We start from the raw sequence: 16,536 nt of genomic DNA on the forward strand, positions 1-16,536 counted from the left end.
GATCTTTTAGATTGTGTAAATTTTCCAGACTTTATTAACATGTGTATTTTTATTGCACAGATTGTATTTTGCTAGTCTCCAATCCCGAGTCTTAGATTAATATTTGATGCATTCAGTTTTACCTCAACAATCTTATATTTCCAGTTTCCTGACACACACGTGCACCCAAAGAAAATGCATCCTTCCCAGAACATTTCAAATAGTTTTGGAATTTTTTGTACTTTATTAGGTAAAGGAAACAACTAAAATATAGAAACATACATCATTAAGTCAAAGAGGGTGACAAGTTGGCATCCAAATCTGAGGTAGGAGGAGACAGGAAAACCTTTCAGTGGAAATTCAGAAATAATGTAATCCGATGAGACATCTCATTGGACATGTTAAAACAATTAATGAATAACATAAGCCTACACATCAAGCATATATTATTGTAGTGAAAGTATTTAAGCAGTACTATAATAAGTGCAACAACAAAAAACACTATCATTTTAGGACAATTCACTGCCTCTGCTTTCTTACTTGCACATCCAATCCTGCACAGTTTCAGCCTAGAAAAAGAAAACAAAAAATATTTTCAGTGTATTATTTTCTTACTATGCATGTTGAAAGCTGTTCTCATGACATTTACTGAAATGTACAAAGTCCATCTCAATAAATCTTAGTATTAATGAATGATCAGATAAAAATATTTAGCGAAATGCTACAAACAAATTATATCACTGGTGTTTTTATAAAAAATTATCAGTAATCCTAATAGGGTTATTATTCTGATTAAAAAGGTGTCAATATTTGAAGACTACCTTTAACTGCATTCACATTTGTACTAAGTACATCAACCTCACAGTTTTCTTCAGTTATGAATTTGGCAATCAACGCCTCAAACTAATTAAAACAATCATATTCATTCATGCCAGTTGTTCTGTTCTGGATGCTAACTTCAAATCTCCCACCTGTACACTCCATCATGCTCTGATTCCCATCACACTGTACATGAGGTTGGCAAGCTCTTCCCCAAGCAACAATTACTCCAGTTATATGTGGTCTATAGTGGTTTATCCCTTTTCGTACATGCAGTAAATCAACCAAAGCTTAAATGTGTCCAACCCAGGTGCCCTATATAAGAGCGCACCAGCCTGCTGCTCATTCTTCTAAAACTATTGAAAAATAAGGCAAGCTGGGCTAGCAGGCCTATGGGCGTCCGCTCCACTCATAGAACCATTGTTCCATATTGTGGAGCTCCGCCCCACAGGGAAGTTCTGCTCCTATTGGTTTAGGTGGAACTAGCGAGGCGAGATATACTCCCAGCGCGACCAAGTACATGTTCCATAAATCGAGTTTACCAAAAAAGTCAGGTTAATGTCAGTTACTTTCCCTGACATGAAGCCTGGCTTATTCGGTGAACTCACTTTTTGGAACAGGCCCCAGGTCCTACAATGCTGAATCTCATTAGGGCATCCAGAGGTACGCCTCCCATGTTTACAACTCAAAATACAGGGTATGTGCCGTGTCATTGTACCCCTCTCACTTTTGCACTTCAACAACAGCGTAGGTTGAGAGTAGAGTTACTGCAATCATCATCCACAGCAGGGACATCACCGACAGAGCGGTGACTGTGTGTGAGACTCTCAATGCATGGAGAGCCTAGGCTAGTGCCTCCCTCTGTGGTGCTGAAAGGCTCTCTCTTGTCTACAGTGTTCAGTTGTATGCCTAAACAGGCAAACATTTTGGCCACGGTTTGTTCTTTTTACAGTTGACAGCGAATTCCAACTGGGTGATGGGATTCAGCAGTGAGACCATGTTCTGGAAAGCCCTGTCCGGAGACTGGGCTAGAACCAGCAGATTGTTGAGGTATACCAAGACTCATATAGACGCAGCAAAGTGCTGCGTGCTGGCAGACGCTAGCAACTCTCGTGTCACAAACCGCTTTGTGCCGGCATTTTTAGATGTGTACGTGGCAGACTCAGTTGTTACACCAACACCATTGAGTCGCTGATGGCCAGCATTGTCAGATGCAGATCCTGGTGACATTGGTGTAGAATCAACACTGTCAAGTTGCTACGTACCGGCATTTCTACATATGGAAGCTGACAACATTCGTGTCATATAAACACTTTGAAGTTGTTGCATACCTCTCCAAGCTGGGGCTGGAGGTCGGGACTGGGCCGCCCTTACCGGGGGCACCGTCAGATGCCTTTTAGCTGGGCCAGACTGCTAAATGCGCAGTGCTTTATAGTTTAGTTATGCCCGATCCAGAGACCTCACGCACTAAAACTAACCTACCAGGCCACCAAACATTAGGAAAGAAGAACAATGTAACATCGTGACAGTAATAAGTACTGAATGCTCAGCTGACACCAACCACCGTTGTACGGCAATTGGTGGCAGGGTTGGCTCAAAGGGAGCTTGATGGTCCGGTGCTGCTCGTGGTCAAGACATCGCGCTCTGAACCAACACTATTGAGATGCTAAATATCAACCCTCTGGGATGAAACAGCAGTCACAAGTGCAATGCCGGACACTGAATAGTCACCATTGTTTTGTTCATTTAGTAACAAACATAAAATGAATGAGAGATCCTAGTTCTAGATCCACACTGCCAGCATGCCTCTCTCTTCTTGGTGCTTGCCTCAGAGGCTTTCAGCCAGGGAAGATCCAAGGGAGCCTATGCTGGCAGTTGGCCTTGTAGTTTCTGTAGCCACACAAAGAGAATAATCTGAGAGTCTTCTGACAGTTGAGAAAGACTACACAGGGCTCCAGACAAACTCTTTTTTAACAAGGGGCACTGTAGCCCTAACTGAACATTTTAGGGGCAGGTAGAACATTTAGGGGCGCAAACCTTAAATAGACCTGCAACACAAATCTTTCCAATTTCAACTGTATTACTGATAAATGCTATGGTGTAAGAAACTACAATGGGCTGTTTTATTTTAGTTCACATAGTCACATTTTAATTGCCACGGTTGACTTTTACGGACAATGAGTGTGACTCCATGAAAGCAAGACACACAAGTGTACATGATGTTACACACTTAATTGACTAATCACTCACAGACTCTCCCTCCTCACACATTGGCCACCTCTGTCAGGCACGCTCCCTCGTTTTTTCAACATGATATTAAAAAAACTAAGACAACACAACTAACAAGTAGTTGTAAAAATACTTGCACGGTCTCAAAATGCGACCACTTGGTAGCAGTCTGGAGCTCTGCTACATCGTCAAGAGGCTCTTCCTCTTGGAAAACAACATCCGCATCTGCCTTTCCTAAACAGAGAGGTTAGGGCCAATGGAATATTCCTGAGGGCTTGCAAAGCAGTCCCCGGTGTGTCCCATGCCACTATCAAGACGGGCATCTGCACAGCTCTGAAAGAGGTGTAGCTCCAGGGGCAGGGGATATCTGCTCTTATGGGAATATGAGGTGTCTCTGCAGCTTAGCTGTCTCTGTTAAAGACCTCAGAAGGACACCTCTTCTCAGAAAAATATACCAGTTTTTGCAGTTCCCCATTGGCAACATCCTGCCATGGGCCCTGAGAAAGCCCCACGTGATGGCGGGATAGACATCTCAACAAGGAAGTGAGTGGCAGGTGCTCCAGTCACAAACAAGTCTTCAAGCTTCTAAATTGTTCTTTACAGATTTCAACCTGTGCTGACGTTTTTGGGAGAATGAGCCCTCTTATATAGGACACCTGCAGTGGATACATTTAAGCTTCAGTTGATTGGCTGCACGTACACAGCAGGGTAAACCACAAGGAGCAGAGCTCCCTATGGGAAGTAGCTCCACGATATACAACTATACTAGAGCAGGGAAAGAGAAATTGACAAATTAGGGGCCTTAATCAGTTCAGCAGTGTACCATACAACTGAGCTTTGGTCAGACTGTCCTTTCGAGAAAGTCCCAAGGTGCCAAATTTTTTATACTGAGGGGGAGGGGGTGAAGGTGGGGGCAGTGGAGGGTGCTTCTGGGGTGGTGAACTATGCATCTCGGCCTGGTAGTGATGGTCGGCTGCCATCTCCAGACATCTCTGGGATAAGGATTCTGTGGAGCTATTGAGGCTGATGTCCACATACTCTTTTGTCTGCCCCCCGGCTGCCATACTACCCTCTGTGTCCTTGGAGCTGCCTGAGTGGTATATGCTGGTCTCAGACTCCTGACTGTCCTCCTTAGCATGGTACAGGTGGGCTGGGCTGTGGGACTGGTGCAGCCCTAGGCTGCATTCTCGGCTGGGGTTAGAGAAGCAGACTGGGTCCATGGCGGCTCCAGTGTGGTGGTAGTAGTCAGCCCCCTCTTGAAAACTGCTGTAAATGGGCCCCAGGCGAATTTTGGCTGGTCGCACTGAGAAATGTTGTTCAGAGAAACTGTAAGGTGAGGCACGGCCAGGGCTGCGGTAGTGGGCACTCAGGTCCTCCACACTCAGTTGCCTCCAGCGCCCAATGAGCTCCTCCTCCTCAGGGGCCAGCATGCTGCCACGACGACTGTCTCCATAGGCGACACTGGGCGAGGAAGACGGTGGCAGGGGCTCATAGGGCTCACTGAAGCAAGAGGACATGGTGCGGCTGTAAACAGGTGAGCTGTCATTCTGGCGGTGGCTCATCTCTGCTTGCTTGAAGCTGTGGGTCTTGCTGAAACCACCAGGACTGTCTCTCTCCCAGGATGAGTCACTCTTCCTTTCATAGTCTCCACCGTCTCTCCAGTCCATGTAGAGGGAATGGTGGTGGGGGGAGGATGCTGTGCTGCTAGGGGGACCATTGCCCTTGTCTTCAGACCCACCTCCACTGAAACTAGAATAGGAGCTGGAGGCAGGAAACTTAGCATAATGGTCCTGGGAGAAGCTGGGCCTCATTCCTATGGAGCTCTCTTCTGGATTACTGTCTGTAGAGTTCTGGGGTCCGTAAAATAACTTTCTTTGGCCATGGAGGTCCATGCTGGGCCTGCGCTCACGGTGTCGATCATCAGGGCAGTATAGGGCTGTGTCACTACTGTGCAAGTCTGACTTGTAGGCCACCTGAAGGCCTAAGGGTTCACCACTGCTAATGGTATCTAGAAGAAAGCCTTGGTCCTGGGGTTGGGGGCTAGGTGAGTTGGAAGCTTGACTGCTGCATGTATCATTCGGTTTCTCTAGAACCTTGGCAATGACAGACGCAGGGACAGAGTCTGAGTAGGGGGTGTGGCAGAGAGGAGTTCCTTCCATGTGCATGGTAACACGCTCCTGGAATTCAGCAGGCAGCTGAGAGAAAGTAAAGGGTTACCATTAAAGTTACTAGACCTGAGCTCAGTCTAGGACATGTCAATTTTGCCAAATTGCCAAAAAATGGCCCCAAAAAATCACAAGAAGCAGACCAGGAATAACAAGATCATAAGTTTGAACTGTACCATTCTGGGTATCTTTCACAAAGAAACACAGTGCTTCCCTAATCTTATCTGCTTCACCATAGTAACAAGTATCATACTTATTGCAGCACACAATCAACAGAAATAAACAGGAACAAGAAATTAGAAATCATTTGTATAATTAAGTACCAGGACTTATAAATATAAGTGGAGGAGTTTTGCATAACTTGGAGTGTTGCACCAAACAAGTAGTTTGGTGATGGGAGATTTAGCAGTGTCACAAAAGTAGAGGTTTCGATAGATTATTAGATAGAGTATTCACCTCAGACAACTGGGTTCTATAGTGTGACTTGTTGCACTGGAGGAGCTGAGCAGCCAGGTTGCAATCCTTTCTATAAAGATCCTGTTTCAAAATATTACACAACAATGGGAACAACATTATGAATGATTTATTTTGTTTCCGAGACATCATACTGTTGGTATTTAACCTGCCCATACATTGTCTTCCTGCAGTTTCTCTATGGTCAGCTTGGCCTCCGTCAAGTGGTTATTAAGGACAATAACCTCTCTGCTAAGGGCTCGCTTCTCGTCGTCATGGTGTTGCAACTGAGGACAAAAGGAACTCATTAGTGAATAAAGTGATATATACGTGTATATTTTTTTGTTGTTCTATTTCTAGCCATGCCCAGTACAGGCATGGAAATTGGGCTGCGTGCATCATCTCCCTACATCTACACCTGTGTTACTTCAAGCTCACATGTCCAATAAGGCAGCAATTTAAATGCCCTACAAACCCTACAAGTACACTCACCCTGGGTTGTTGAATTTTGCTGTGTTTTTGATGCCACCATCCCAAACCCCCTCCTTGTATGAAAAGTGCTATATAAATAAAGTCTTACTTACTTACTTACTCACTCACTCGTATTAGCAATATGTTACGGTCCATCAGGGGGATTTATAATCTGTTTGCTCCCTGCCTCATTTTGAATGTATTTGCTTGGAGGCAAGGGCGCCACCAGGAATTTTGGGCACCATGAAAAAGGAAATATGTAAAAGTATTTTTTAATCATTTCTATTAGTTTTTTTATTTTTTGGGGCCCCTGTCAGTCAGGGGCCCCTTAATAGATTACTCATTATAGATGCCTTTTGATTCAAGTTTTTAAATCTGCATTTTGAAAAATATCAGGTATAAGAATGTGATGACAGAAAGTCAGAGCCACTATTCCTTAATACTATTTTCTTTTTGCACCTTACATACCCCTGATTATCATTATTAGTGTTGTATTTTCCTTAAATCTACAGTAGCAAAGGTCATATGACCTTGAGACGAAATCAGACAGTCATACAATTCTTGATGGTAGTTTGGTTAATTGTACCTCTGAAGCAAAGCTGTGTATAACATATGATTAAATGCACAGGGCGTGTACAAGCTCATTATTCTGCTATTGGAAAGAGGACAGTCTACTGTAAAAGGCTTTAATTAACGTCAGCTTCCCCAAGAACCATGCATTCATATTCCAAAACGTTCAGTGGATTCACAACCTTTTCTAAACACAATCACTTTTCTGCATCCCCAATGAACATATTCTGGTGCACACTTACACACTCTTACAAACACTTGTACTGACATACGTCATAGGATCAAGGGTTTTATAACTTACATTTCTGTGATTCTTCTCCTCCAGATCTTGATTGATCCTCTGTAGTGCTGAGTAGCTGCTTTGTATTCTTAGAGGTGTTAAAAATAACAGCATAGTATACACACATATGCACACACATACATATGTGATTAACTAATACAACTGAATAATAACCTTTGGCGTGTCAGTCATAGAAATTAAAATGACAATCATGTTAAGATTGCATCTATCTGTCATGTATTTGGTTTTATTTGATTTATGTGTCAGAATAGAGTCATATATACATATATACAATAGAGTGATATGCAGTAGATATGGCACACCTGCGTAGTTTTTCTGTAAACTTTTCAAGCTCTTCCTGGGCCCTGCGGAGCTCTGTCTCCAGATACTGGCGTGTGGAGTCAAACTCACTTTCCAGTAGCTCAAGCTTGTGGGTGGTATAGGACAGCCGCTTTCGCAAATCCTCCTTCTGCTCCTGCAAAGAACTGCACACATAAATCACACATCATTTATGTATGCAAACGTATGTAGATTAAATAAGTATTGATCCATTTATCTTGTTTTTCTAATTGTGCCATGCGATGATGGGGAGATAAACACAAAGGTGGTTTCCCATATGTTACCCAGTTGAACAGGACAATCAGAGTTGTTTTACAACACATATAGTATATGCTGGACACACAGTATATCCTGGATATGATTGCAGGGCAAGTGTGTGAAGAAAGAGAAAAAGCACCCAACTTTTACGAAGTGGCTGTAGCAGACTGATGGAGAGATGGAGGAATAATAGTAATGACAGTATCAACTGGTGGAAAGCAGATCGCACTGAGAGAGACATAGATGGTCATCTGACATCCTCTCACTCATCTGTCTTAATGACAAGGGCCGGGTTTCCCAGATTCGTTGAGAAGCTGTTAACGCTAAGATCTTCTTAAGAAGGTTCTAAGAGCGTTAAGCGTTAGCGTTAAGAGCTTCTTAAAGAATCTGGGAAACCCGGCCAAGATCATTTGGTGGAAGGGGTCTAAGAGGATGTTGGAAGATGAGAATGAATTCCTTTCAACAACTCAAGTGGACACGTGGAGTTGTTAGACAATTTACATTAATATGTATTGTTTTAGCAATAATGGAGGAAATCTGAATGTGATACATTTAAAATACATATCAACAAACAAAAAATCCCCACCAGACACACATATGCACACAAAAAAAGCATTTACAAACAACAAACAAACCAAACAAAAACTACGCAGTGGAGTGATAACATTATTCTCTAATTGCCTCAGGTGATTTTATTTTCAGACAATGCCTTGAAAACTTTGTTTTCACCCCACCTATCCAGGCGTGGACTGAAAAACACAAGCTGCTGTTTTGTAGCATAGAATTAGTTTATAATGTAATCTACTTAAAGGAATCCAAATCCCACATTAGTGACCTGTCAAAATGGGATCTGAGTCATAGGACTATGGCGCTTTTATCTAAGGGCAGCTTGGTGAAATGATGAGTTGGGATGACTAGATTTGGAGGACGGCCTCCACCTCCAACTGAATGGATGGTTCAGAGGTGAAAGGAACAACCTCTGTGAGCGGATAGTGCATGGCTTTCAAAGTGTTTGCTCTTACCTCTTTTTTTGATGTTTACCACCATTTCTGGGGACTTTTAGGGAGGTTTTGCCGATATATATTTTTTTCATTGTTTGTCTGTGTTCACAACTTCTCATGTGTAATGTGGATTCGCCACAAGGAGTGACTTGGGGTGTATTTCACACTGGGCTCAGCTAAGTTGTGTGCCCTGAAGAATGAATGACTTGTCTACCTGTGTTGATCCTGCCAAACAGATCAAAGAGACAGGTTGGCAAGAGTTAGAACCTACTGAATTAAACAGTAATTATACAATAAACTCAGCAATTCACAAACCATTTTCATATGTTTATCTGGTGTCTATGCATGCAGGCAATAACTGACATTTCCTTAAACCAGTTTAACAGGCGAGCCACTTGTGAAAATAATTTTCCTCCCACCTCATTTGCGTCCACAGGTACAGCAGTGATCACACAGACAAACTGTGTGGGGGATGATCTGAGACAGAGTACCTTCTTTCAATTATTAGAGATGGACTTGCATTGCTTAAGCATTATGGTTAAGGCCTTTTTTCTCTCAAACACACACACACACATGCACACAAACGCACACACACCAAACATACAAGTAAAGATAACTAAAGACACACATAAAATACCATAAGCGGTCACATACATGAAATGTACAGTATACACATACAGCACACACACACTCTGGCCCTTGAGTAGAGTCACGGAGACATGTCCCCTCCAGATGGGGACAGTTCATCCTTACAACTTGGCCTCATGCTAGAAGCTCTAGATACTCCCCTCTTCATCCTTCCCCTATGTGTGCACATGGAATGGTATATTCATGCACTTGCACTTTTGCATCTCAGCAGGATTGCCTGCTCAATCTCAATTTCCCTGTGACAGAAATGTATGTCTGCCTGCACAAAATACAATTGACAGCTTATTCCTATTAATCTCAAACGCTTACTCTATTTACTCCAGTGCACTCCCTGACTGGCTTTTCTTATAATGGTTGAAACAGAATTTTTGAAATTCAGATTGAGCTACCTCCTACTCATATCCCATGCTGGCATTTGAGAGGCAGGCTAGAAATGAAGGTGCCAAGAACACAAGGTGTGGGCTGGTACTCAGATCTGCCTTTCTGCTGCAGAGAGAGATAGGGGGAAAGGAAGAGATAAGGGTAGAATGGAGAAAGAAAGATGGAAGGAAAGAATATAGCCTGGGATTGCCAACTCACAAATGCGTATTTGCAATGCCTCTGGATGCAAATGGCTACAATTGGATTGATTCAATTTATAGGAGCCAAACATAGTTTTGAGTTTATTTATTTGAGTTTATTATTTATTATCTGGGTGTGGCAGAGGGCAAACAGTATTTTGTCTGTGCAGTGCTATGCAGTGCAGGATATCTCTGAATATGTTTGTTTATTTCTTATGTCTGAGTTATTTTTAAGACATTAAATGGACGTTTAACCAAGAGAATCCACAACTACTCACCGGCATTCATCTGCATGCACCAAGACAACAACATTCAACCATCAGTAATAGCAAAAAAAGGAAAAGGGGTAACTGAACATGTTATTACACAACCAATCAGAGTAATGAAAAGACTTATTGGATGTTTACGAAAATGCCTCAACGGCGCTCCTCATTGTATTTAGCACACCCTTAAACGGCGATTGGCCGACATGATTCTGGTCTCATTGCAATATCTTTCAATGGGAGGGTGCTCAGACCTATCTGCCAGAGCAAATCTGTAATTTAGGAAGTTTTAGTGTTAGGGTTAGTATAGTCGTTTATTTATTGCTATCTGTATATTTAGGAAGTTCACTTATCTAAGCTCAGCATAGATGTAAATTTGTTCTGTGTACTTATATGTTATGTTATGCCAAGTGCTTGCGTTGTCTTGTCTTAAGAATTTCAGTGCCCAGTCTAACCTTGTGTTGCTCTGTGCACCTGACAAATAAAAGACTTGAACTTGAACAAATAAAACATGAGCCTGCAGATTTGTCTGGTTGCCAGGATAAAGAGGAGGTAATGAAAGGAAAATAGAGTGAGAGGGGGAAAAGAGAGAAAGAGGGGTAAAGCAAAGAACAAATGAGTACTGGTGAGCATAGGTTTTGTCAATTCAGCCTTTTGACCCTCTCTGCAGGTATCTACCTCTGTAGAATGGATTGACTCCCAGGAAAGCCCTAATTGTAGGCCCAGGTTTAGTACTAAAGGGGAAGCCCTAAGTGACAGACGCATACTGTAGCTACAACCCTGCTACAGTGGGTAAGTGTAGTGGATAAGATACATGGACAGGAACAGACTCTAACACCACACTCCAAAACAAAATGTGTATGAGCACATGTGTGTTACAGTGTGTGTGTAAGTTATGTCAAACACTATTAACATTGGTCCTGGCATGTTGTGATATGGGTGTGGCTGCATTACAATATCAAGACAATGTCTAACCTCCTCCAAAAATTAGATATAATTACTGGAACAATTTGGATAAACAAATAATCAGGCCACTGATTCAGAGACACATTTGGGAAATTTGATGGAGCAAGGCCGGTGGTTAGAAAAACAACACAACTACATTACTACTACACTACTACAACTCACATACAAAAAAAAACACATGCTAATAAGAAGTTCTCACATTCAAGCAAGAAAAGTGTGTTTTTGTGCAGAGAAATCTTGGATACTTTTTTTTCTCCATAAAGTTAGCAGCGTAAATGAACAGTAATTTTTAACCTTTCTGGTACACAGTCACAGATTATCATCTAAGAATGGGTCACTAAAGGTTTGTTTTGAAGGCAGTGAAAAAAACTTTGTTTGTCATGGTAACTGATCTTGAAGTGGGCTTATATTGTGGTGGCACTGCTGACTATGGACAGAAAGAGACAGCAATTAAAAAATGTCAGTAAAAATAGACAGAGGTTACTTCCCACCAGAATACATTACTGACTGCAGCTCAACTGGACTGGTAAAGAGCACACCCAAACAGCATAGCAGCCACTCTCTCTAGATTGTGTTCAATACAATTAAATGTTTTGATTTGGCAGACAGTTTCATCCAAAGCGACATACGAATACGACATATATGTAGAAAGTACAGCAGAAATCAAGGATCAGAGAAGCATAGTTCTAAAGTGGTTAGAGTCAAATGAACAGTCTGTATGCACTGTGCCAATAACATCTCAACTACCAGACAAAGTGCAACAATAGCAACATCTCTATTGCAGTGTGACATTAATATTTCAATTATAATATTGCATAGCACAGTGCAACAAAAGCAGCATCATAGAAATGCAAAATCACAAACAATTTAGTTGATGCAGCCAAGATAATCCAAGTTGAAAACAGATCAAATCAACGGCAAAGTCTATGAAAAGAAATGAAGGTTTCTCTACAGTATGTTGTCTAAATGCAACACCTTTTATACAGAGTACCATCTGATTTAGGATGACTTCTAAAGAACTTATATGGACTGCAGTCCATACAATCGTCCATGTATATAATATCCTCATAAATAATAAATCTGATGGTACACTGTATAAAAGGTGCTATGTTTAGACAATGTAAAACACATGTAAAACACATGTAAAACATTACTTGTAATAAACAAGTAATGTTTATTACTTCCTTTAACACAACTACAGGTAAAACAATTCCAACAATTTAAAACACTAGTTATAAAGAGTATTGAAATTCAGCAGTAATGACCCCCCAGAAGCTCTGTAAATTGTTTTTAGAGGAATTGAGAGAAAAGAACTCTGGTTGTATACTAGCTGTAACTAGAAATTCACACTGCTTCAGTAGCTCATTTCTGATCCAAACCAGTGCACTCTCAGAGTCTCGGACTACAGTTTCCCAACTCACTTCTTCATTCACAGCAGAATTAGGCCTTAAGGCCCTCACTCCAATCTGTCTCCTTTTAAAATATACATCCACACCTCCGGCAAATTTCGTAAAACCGTAAGTCCCTCAAAAAGTACTGGAAATGTATTTATTACATATCACAGAGTTGATGAAACTGGAACTTAGAGACACTGGAATGCTGGGTGTCAAGTGTGCATCAGTACAGCTGCTTTTTTTTTGACTAGTAGGTGTCGATCTGGTATTTGGAGTTACTTTTTTACAAATGTTCTACAAAATGAAGAGGAGTGAGAGACGAAGGAAGGAAGGAAGGAAGGAAGGAAGGAAGGAAGGAAGGAAGGAAGGAAGGAAGGAAGGAAGGAAGGAAGGAAGGAAGGAAGGAAGGAAAAAGGAGACTAACCTCCTCTGTCCCTTTTTGGCCGTTGTGATTTTATTGAACTGATACAGTTAGCTGCTGATACAGAGGTGAAAATATTGAATATGGGGTGTTGTTTGAACAACCTGTAAAATGAATCACCTTTCCCAGAGGCTGTAGAATTTGTCATAACAAATCCAAAATCATCTTAGCAGATACACCAAAGAACTGTTACCATCTTGTTGACAGATAATTTATGTGGCCGGCATAGAACATTTACAGCACTAGAACAGATACATAGTTGATGGGGAGTGGGGAACACAAGAAAACTAATTTGAAAGTAAGCTACAAACAGTTGTTTGGTAAACTTAAAGGTGACATTTCAAAACTACACATACTACAAATACTGCATGTTGGTGTCATACTATATGCCTATAGTATGTCTATATTTTCACCAAGTAAGTCCATCAGACTCATAGAATGTAAAAGTTAAATACCAAAGATACACCACTTTTTACTGTACATAGACACCCAGTTGGAACCATTCACCGTAGGAAAAATCATCCAATGCAGCTAAATGTTTGTGCACCAGTGAGGCATGGCACCACATTTTTTACAAAGCAAAATGTATATTGATCTTAAACAGCATGAAATGTGTTCACAGAAAGGAAACTGACATGTGCACCCACAGTTAAGCCACATCACACAAACACAAACAAACACTACAGACTTAATGCCAAACGATTCCACATCAACAACGTGGCATTAAAGCAGTACCTTCCGCTACCACACAGCTTCATCCTGAACAGCTGGGGGAGACACGGAGAGATCCAACCCCTACTGTACTCCTTGTCTTAGCTCTGCCGAGGCTAAGGTAAAAAAAAAAAAGCCCTGTGCTATCCAAGCTGGCTTACTTAGCTCTGCTAAGCCTAGAGAAACCCTGAACAGCTCAGAATGGGAGAGCGAAAAGAGAGCTAGAAATGGAGGAGGGGGTGAAAGTAAAAAAGAAGGGAGGAGGGGGACAGAGGAGATGGGAAGGGAGAGAGAAAGAGAGATAAATGGTGGAGCTGTGTGGGCTTTGTGCAGTCAGAGAGGAAAAGGTGCTTACCTTATAGTCTTCATCTCGTTGTCACAAACCTAAAAGGTAGCACATAAAATAGGTTAGTGACCCAGGGGATGCCAGAATCATTGCTTCAGTCAGAGCACCATGTACACAGACGCATCAACATTCAGACTCCTGTTTCCGTCTCTGCCTTAACCTATTTTTTCTCACTTCGTCTACCTCCCCACCACCCTTTTGCTTCTCACTCCCTTCCGTATCATTCTTTTCTCATCTCATCTCTCTCAATCTACCACTCTAACTAATTTTATTGTCTTTTCAGGCAGAGCTCACCATACTGTGAAGCAAGTTTACATCTGTGTTCAGCTGAAGTGTGAAGAGAACGGTCAAATTAAGAGTGTAAAAGAGTATGAGAGACAGATAAAGAGAGGGTGGAGTGAAAAAGAAAAAGCAGAAACCCTCAATGCAGTCAGACTGCAGATACGTTGCAACCTCCCCCAGTGGGATACCAGCAGCCACTCAATATCTGTATTCAGTTTCGAGCAGATAGAGAGAGGGCTAAAATTGGGAGATAGAGGTGTAAATGAGAACAAGGTGCCCCATCTGTTGAATCTCACAATGTGTCACACTTTGTGGGGGAATAAGAAGATCCGCATTTGGTTTGGTTGGAAAATCAGGCTTGTTAGGGATGTATATACAGTTCATTCAATTCGTTCTCTTTCTATATAAATCTAAGATAATAGGTAGGTACGTGAGGTATTCAGTGAATAGATTCATTTATTAGGCTGGAGCTCACAGAAAGTAATTTATGTAACCTCTTTGTCATCAACTGTGGTTTGAATCATGAAATGTACAATTGGAAACTGAGTCAATTATTGCAGCGTGAAAGAGACCTGGAGAAGACCAAAATAACAGTTCATATTTAAAGTTCGCAGGAACAGCAGTGAGAGTAGAAGGTCATGTGCCTGACATAAAGTGATTAATGTCATAACACTGCCTACAACTAGCACCATAATCTACACATAATAAGTACACATAATCTTGTGAAATACTGAAATTTAACGCTATTTCTCTCTTACACACACACACACACACACACACACACACACACACACTGTACCACACTCTAACATTCAGACACAAGCTCACAGGCTAGCCTCTCAGCCCCCTCATCGCACACTTTTTTCCAAGCAGTTGCTAAGGTGACGGGAAAGTCTGAATTTGAATCAGACAAACAATTTGGTATCGCGATTGGTTTATTTATCATTGAACACATGTGATACCAAAACACAAGTCTGTCAGACCAACTCAGACTTTTGAAAGAGCTACTAAAGACCAAGACATTACCCCAATTCATTGCTCATGTTCCTATGTGTAAATATAATTTCATAATGAACAAACTGTTGTAGTAGCTATGAAATGAATTCTTACTAATGACAGGATGACTAACGTATATCAGCTTATTCAATAATCCAAACGTCAAATATCAGACATACTATGAACATGATTATGGTAGGGAGTTGCTCTGTCTCTTAGTCTGTCAGTCTCCGAAACCTAGTTTAGAGCACAAATTAAGCATGAGCTATTGTCATAATTATACCCTTATTTAATTTTTATTGAAAATATTCCTCATAAATTAGCATAGCATGGTAGCTTCAATATGGACTTTCTGACTAGTGTGTTTTTTGTTGTTGACCTAGTCTAATGTCACTAATCTAATGGAATTTATCTAGGAATCAGAAAGGGATTTAAGAAGTTAACTTTGTACCACCTATACTGTGCTAAATAAATTCACATAGTTTCCTCTAGTGATATGACAAGGCATATCCTTGTATTGTTTTATGTCCATCTTTATTGGTTTAAATAGATTTACAAAATTTTTGTTTTTCTTGTGTCTTGAGGTTATTGCTCATACACCAAACTTCCATCACAATGTTCAAGTTCAAGTTCAAGTCTTTTATTTGTCAGGTACACAGAACAACACAAGGTTAGACTGGGCACTGAAATTCTTAAGACAAGACAACGCAAGCACCTGGCATAACATAACATATAAGTACACGGAACAATACATTATTAAACTAGGTTTACTAGGAGACACGAATAATACATTTCTTAAAATGTTGTTATTGCTAGGGCACTGCCTGTTGGTGGCGCATGCATTTAAATAGATTTCTCGCGAGATCCATGGCTCCATCGATTAGAGCAGCTTAATATGGTTACATTAGGTGTGTTTGACTTCATGCAGCGCCGGCGCTGCATGAAGTCGAACGTACCTATTTATTTCTTGCAAACCGTTCATCCAAACACGTGACATCACACATCCTTGGTTCCTGAGCAATGCAATAAATACCCCCACACACACACATACATTCCTACCTTTATGATTAGATTTTGATCACTCACCATGTTGATGCCTCTGGGTAATGAGACAGACCTATTGGTTAACCCATCGTCCCAATGGAGCAGAGGATTAGTACTGGATGGGGAACAAAAAATGGGAGTAGGAATGGGGTTATGGCTTCCCATCCTGCCCAAAGTCTCTGGACAAAGCTCTGGAGATGGAAGACTCATTTTCTGCTCAGTCTTATCTTTGTGAGAGGCTATATTCTTCTTTTGATTTCTTTTCTTTAACTCATCCTCCTGTCTGAGACAATCAATGTCTGTTTCTAGGTACGCTTTCCCCACCACTTCTTGTGTTTCTT

At 41.3% G+C, this 16,536-nt stretch overlaps 1 protein-coding gene across 5 annotated transcripts; it reads right to left on the reverse strand.

Annotated features, from left to right (window-relative positions):
- Positions 1-109: 109 nt before the first annotated feature.
- si:dkey-174m14.3 (uncharacterized protein LOC563117 homolog) lies at positions 110-16,333 on the reverse strand. 5 transcript variants are annotated; one of them, XM_047049400.1, is made up of 7 exons: positions 16,238-16,333; positions 13,883-13,911; positions 7,290-7,451; positions 6,988-7,054; positions 5,825-5,932; positions 5,649-5,729; positions 110-5,222 (listed from the first exon to the last, which is right to left on the reverse strand). In XM_047049400.1, the coding sequence occupies exons 1-7, from the start codon at positions 16,238-16,240 to the stop codon at positions 3,834-3,836; spliced, it is 1,839 nt and encodes a 612-aa protein (XP_046905356.1). In that variant the 5' UTR covers positions 16,241-16,333; the 3' UTR covers positions 110-3,833. The 5 variants fall into 5 exon arrangements, with proteins under 5 accessions (XP_046905356.1, XP_046905357.1, XP_046905354.1 ...); XM_047049401.1 differs by lacking the exon at positions 16,238-16,333 and adding an exon at positions 14,168-14,351; XM_047049398.1 differs by lacking the exon at positions 16,238-16,333 and adding an exon at positions 8,586-8,789 and having other exon boundaries at positions 13,883-14,140.
- Between the last annotated feature and the right edge of the window lie 203 nt (positions 16,334-16,536).

Source organism: Hypomesus transpacificus, chromosome 26 (genome assembly GCF_021917145.1).
Source record: "Hypomesus transpacificus isolate Combined female chromosome 26, fHypTra1, whole genome shotgun sequence".
Lineage (NCBI taxonomy): Eukaryota > Metazoa > Chordata > Actinopteri > Osmeriformes > Osmeridae > Hypomesus > Hypomesus transpacificus.

Bases quoted from the DNA above. Each gene is read 5' to 3' on its own strand.
- si:dkey-174m14.3 (XM_047049398.1), bottom strand. From the start codon at position 8,683: ATGAGAAGTTGTGAACACAGACAAACAATGAAAAAAATATATATCGGC. The intron at 7,055-7,289 runs GTGTGCCATATC...AACACCTCTAAG, and splicing joins TTTACAGAAAAACTACGCAG to AATACAAAGCAGCTACTCAG. The intron at 5,933-6,987 runs GTAAGTTATAAA...TTTTGTCCTCAG, and splicing joins AGGAGAAGAATCACAGAAAT to TTGCAACACCATGACGACGA.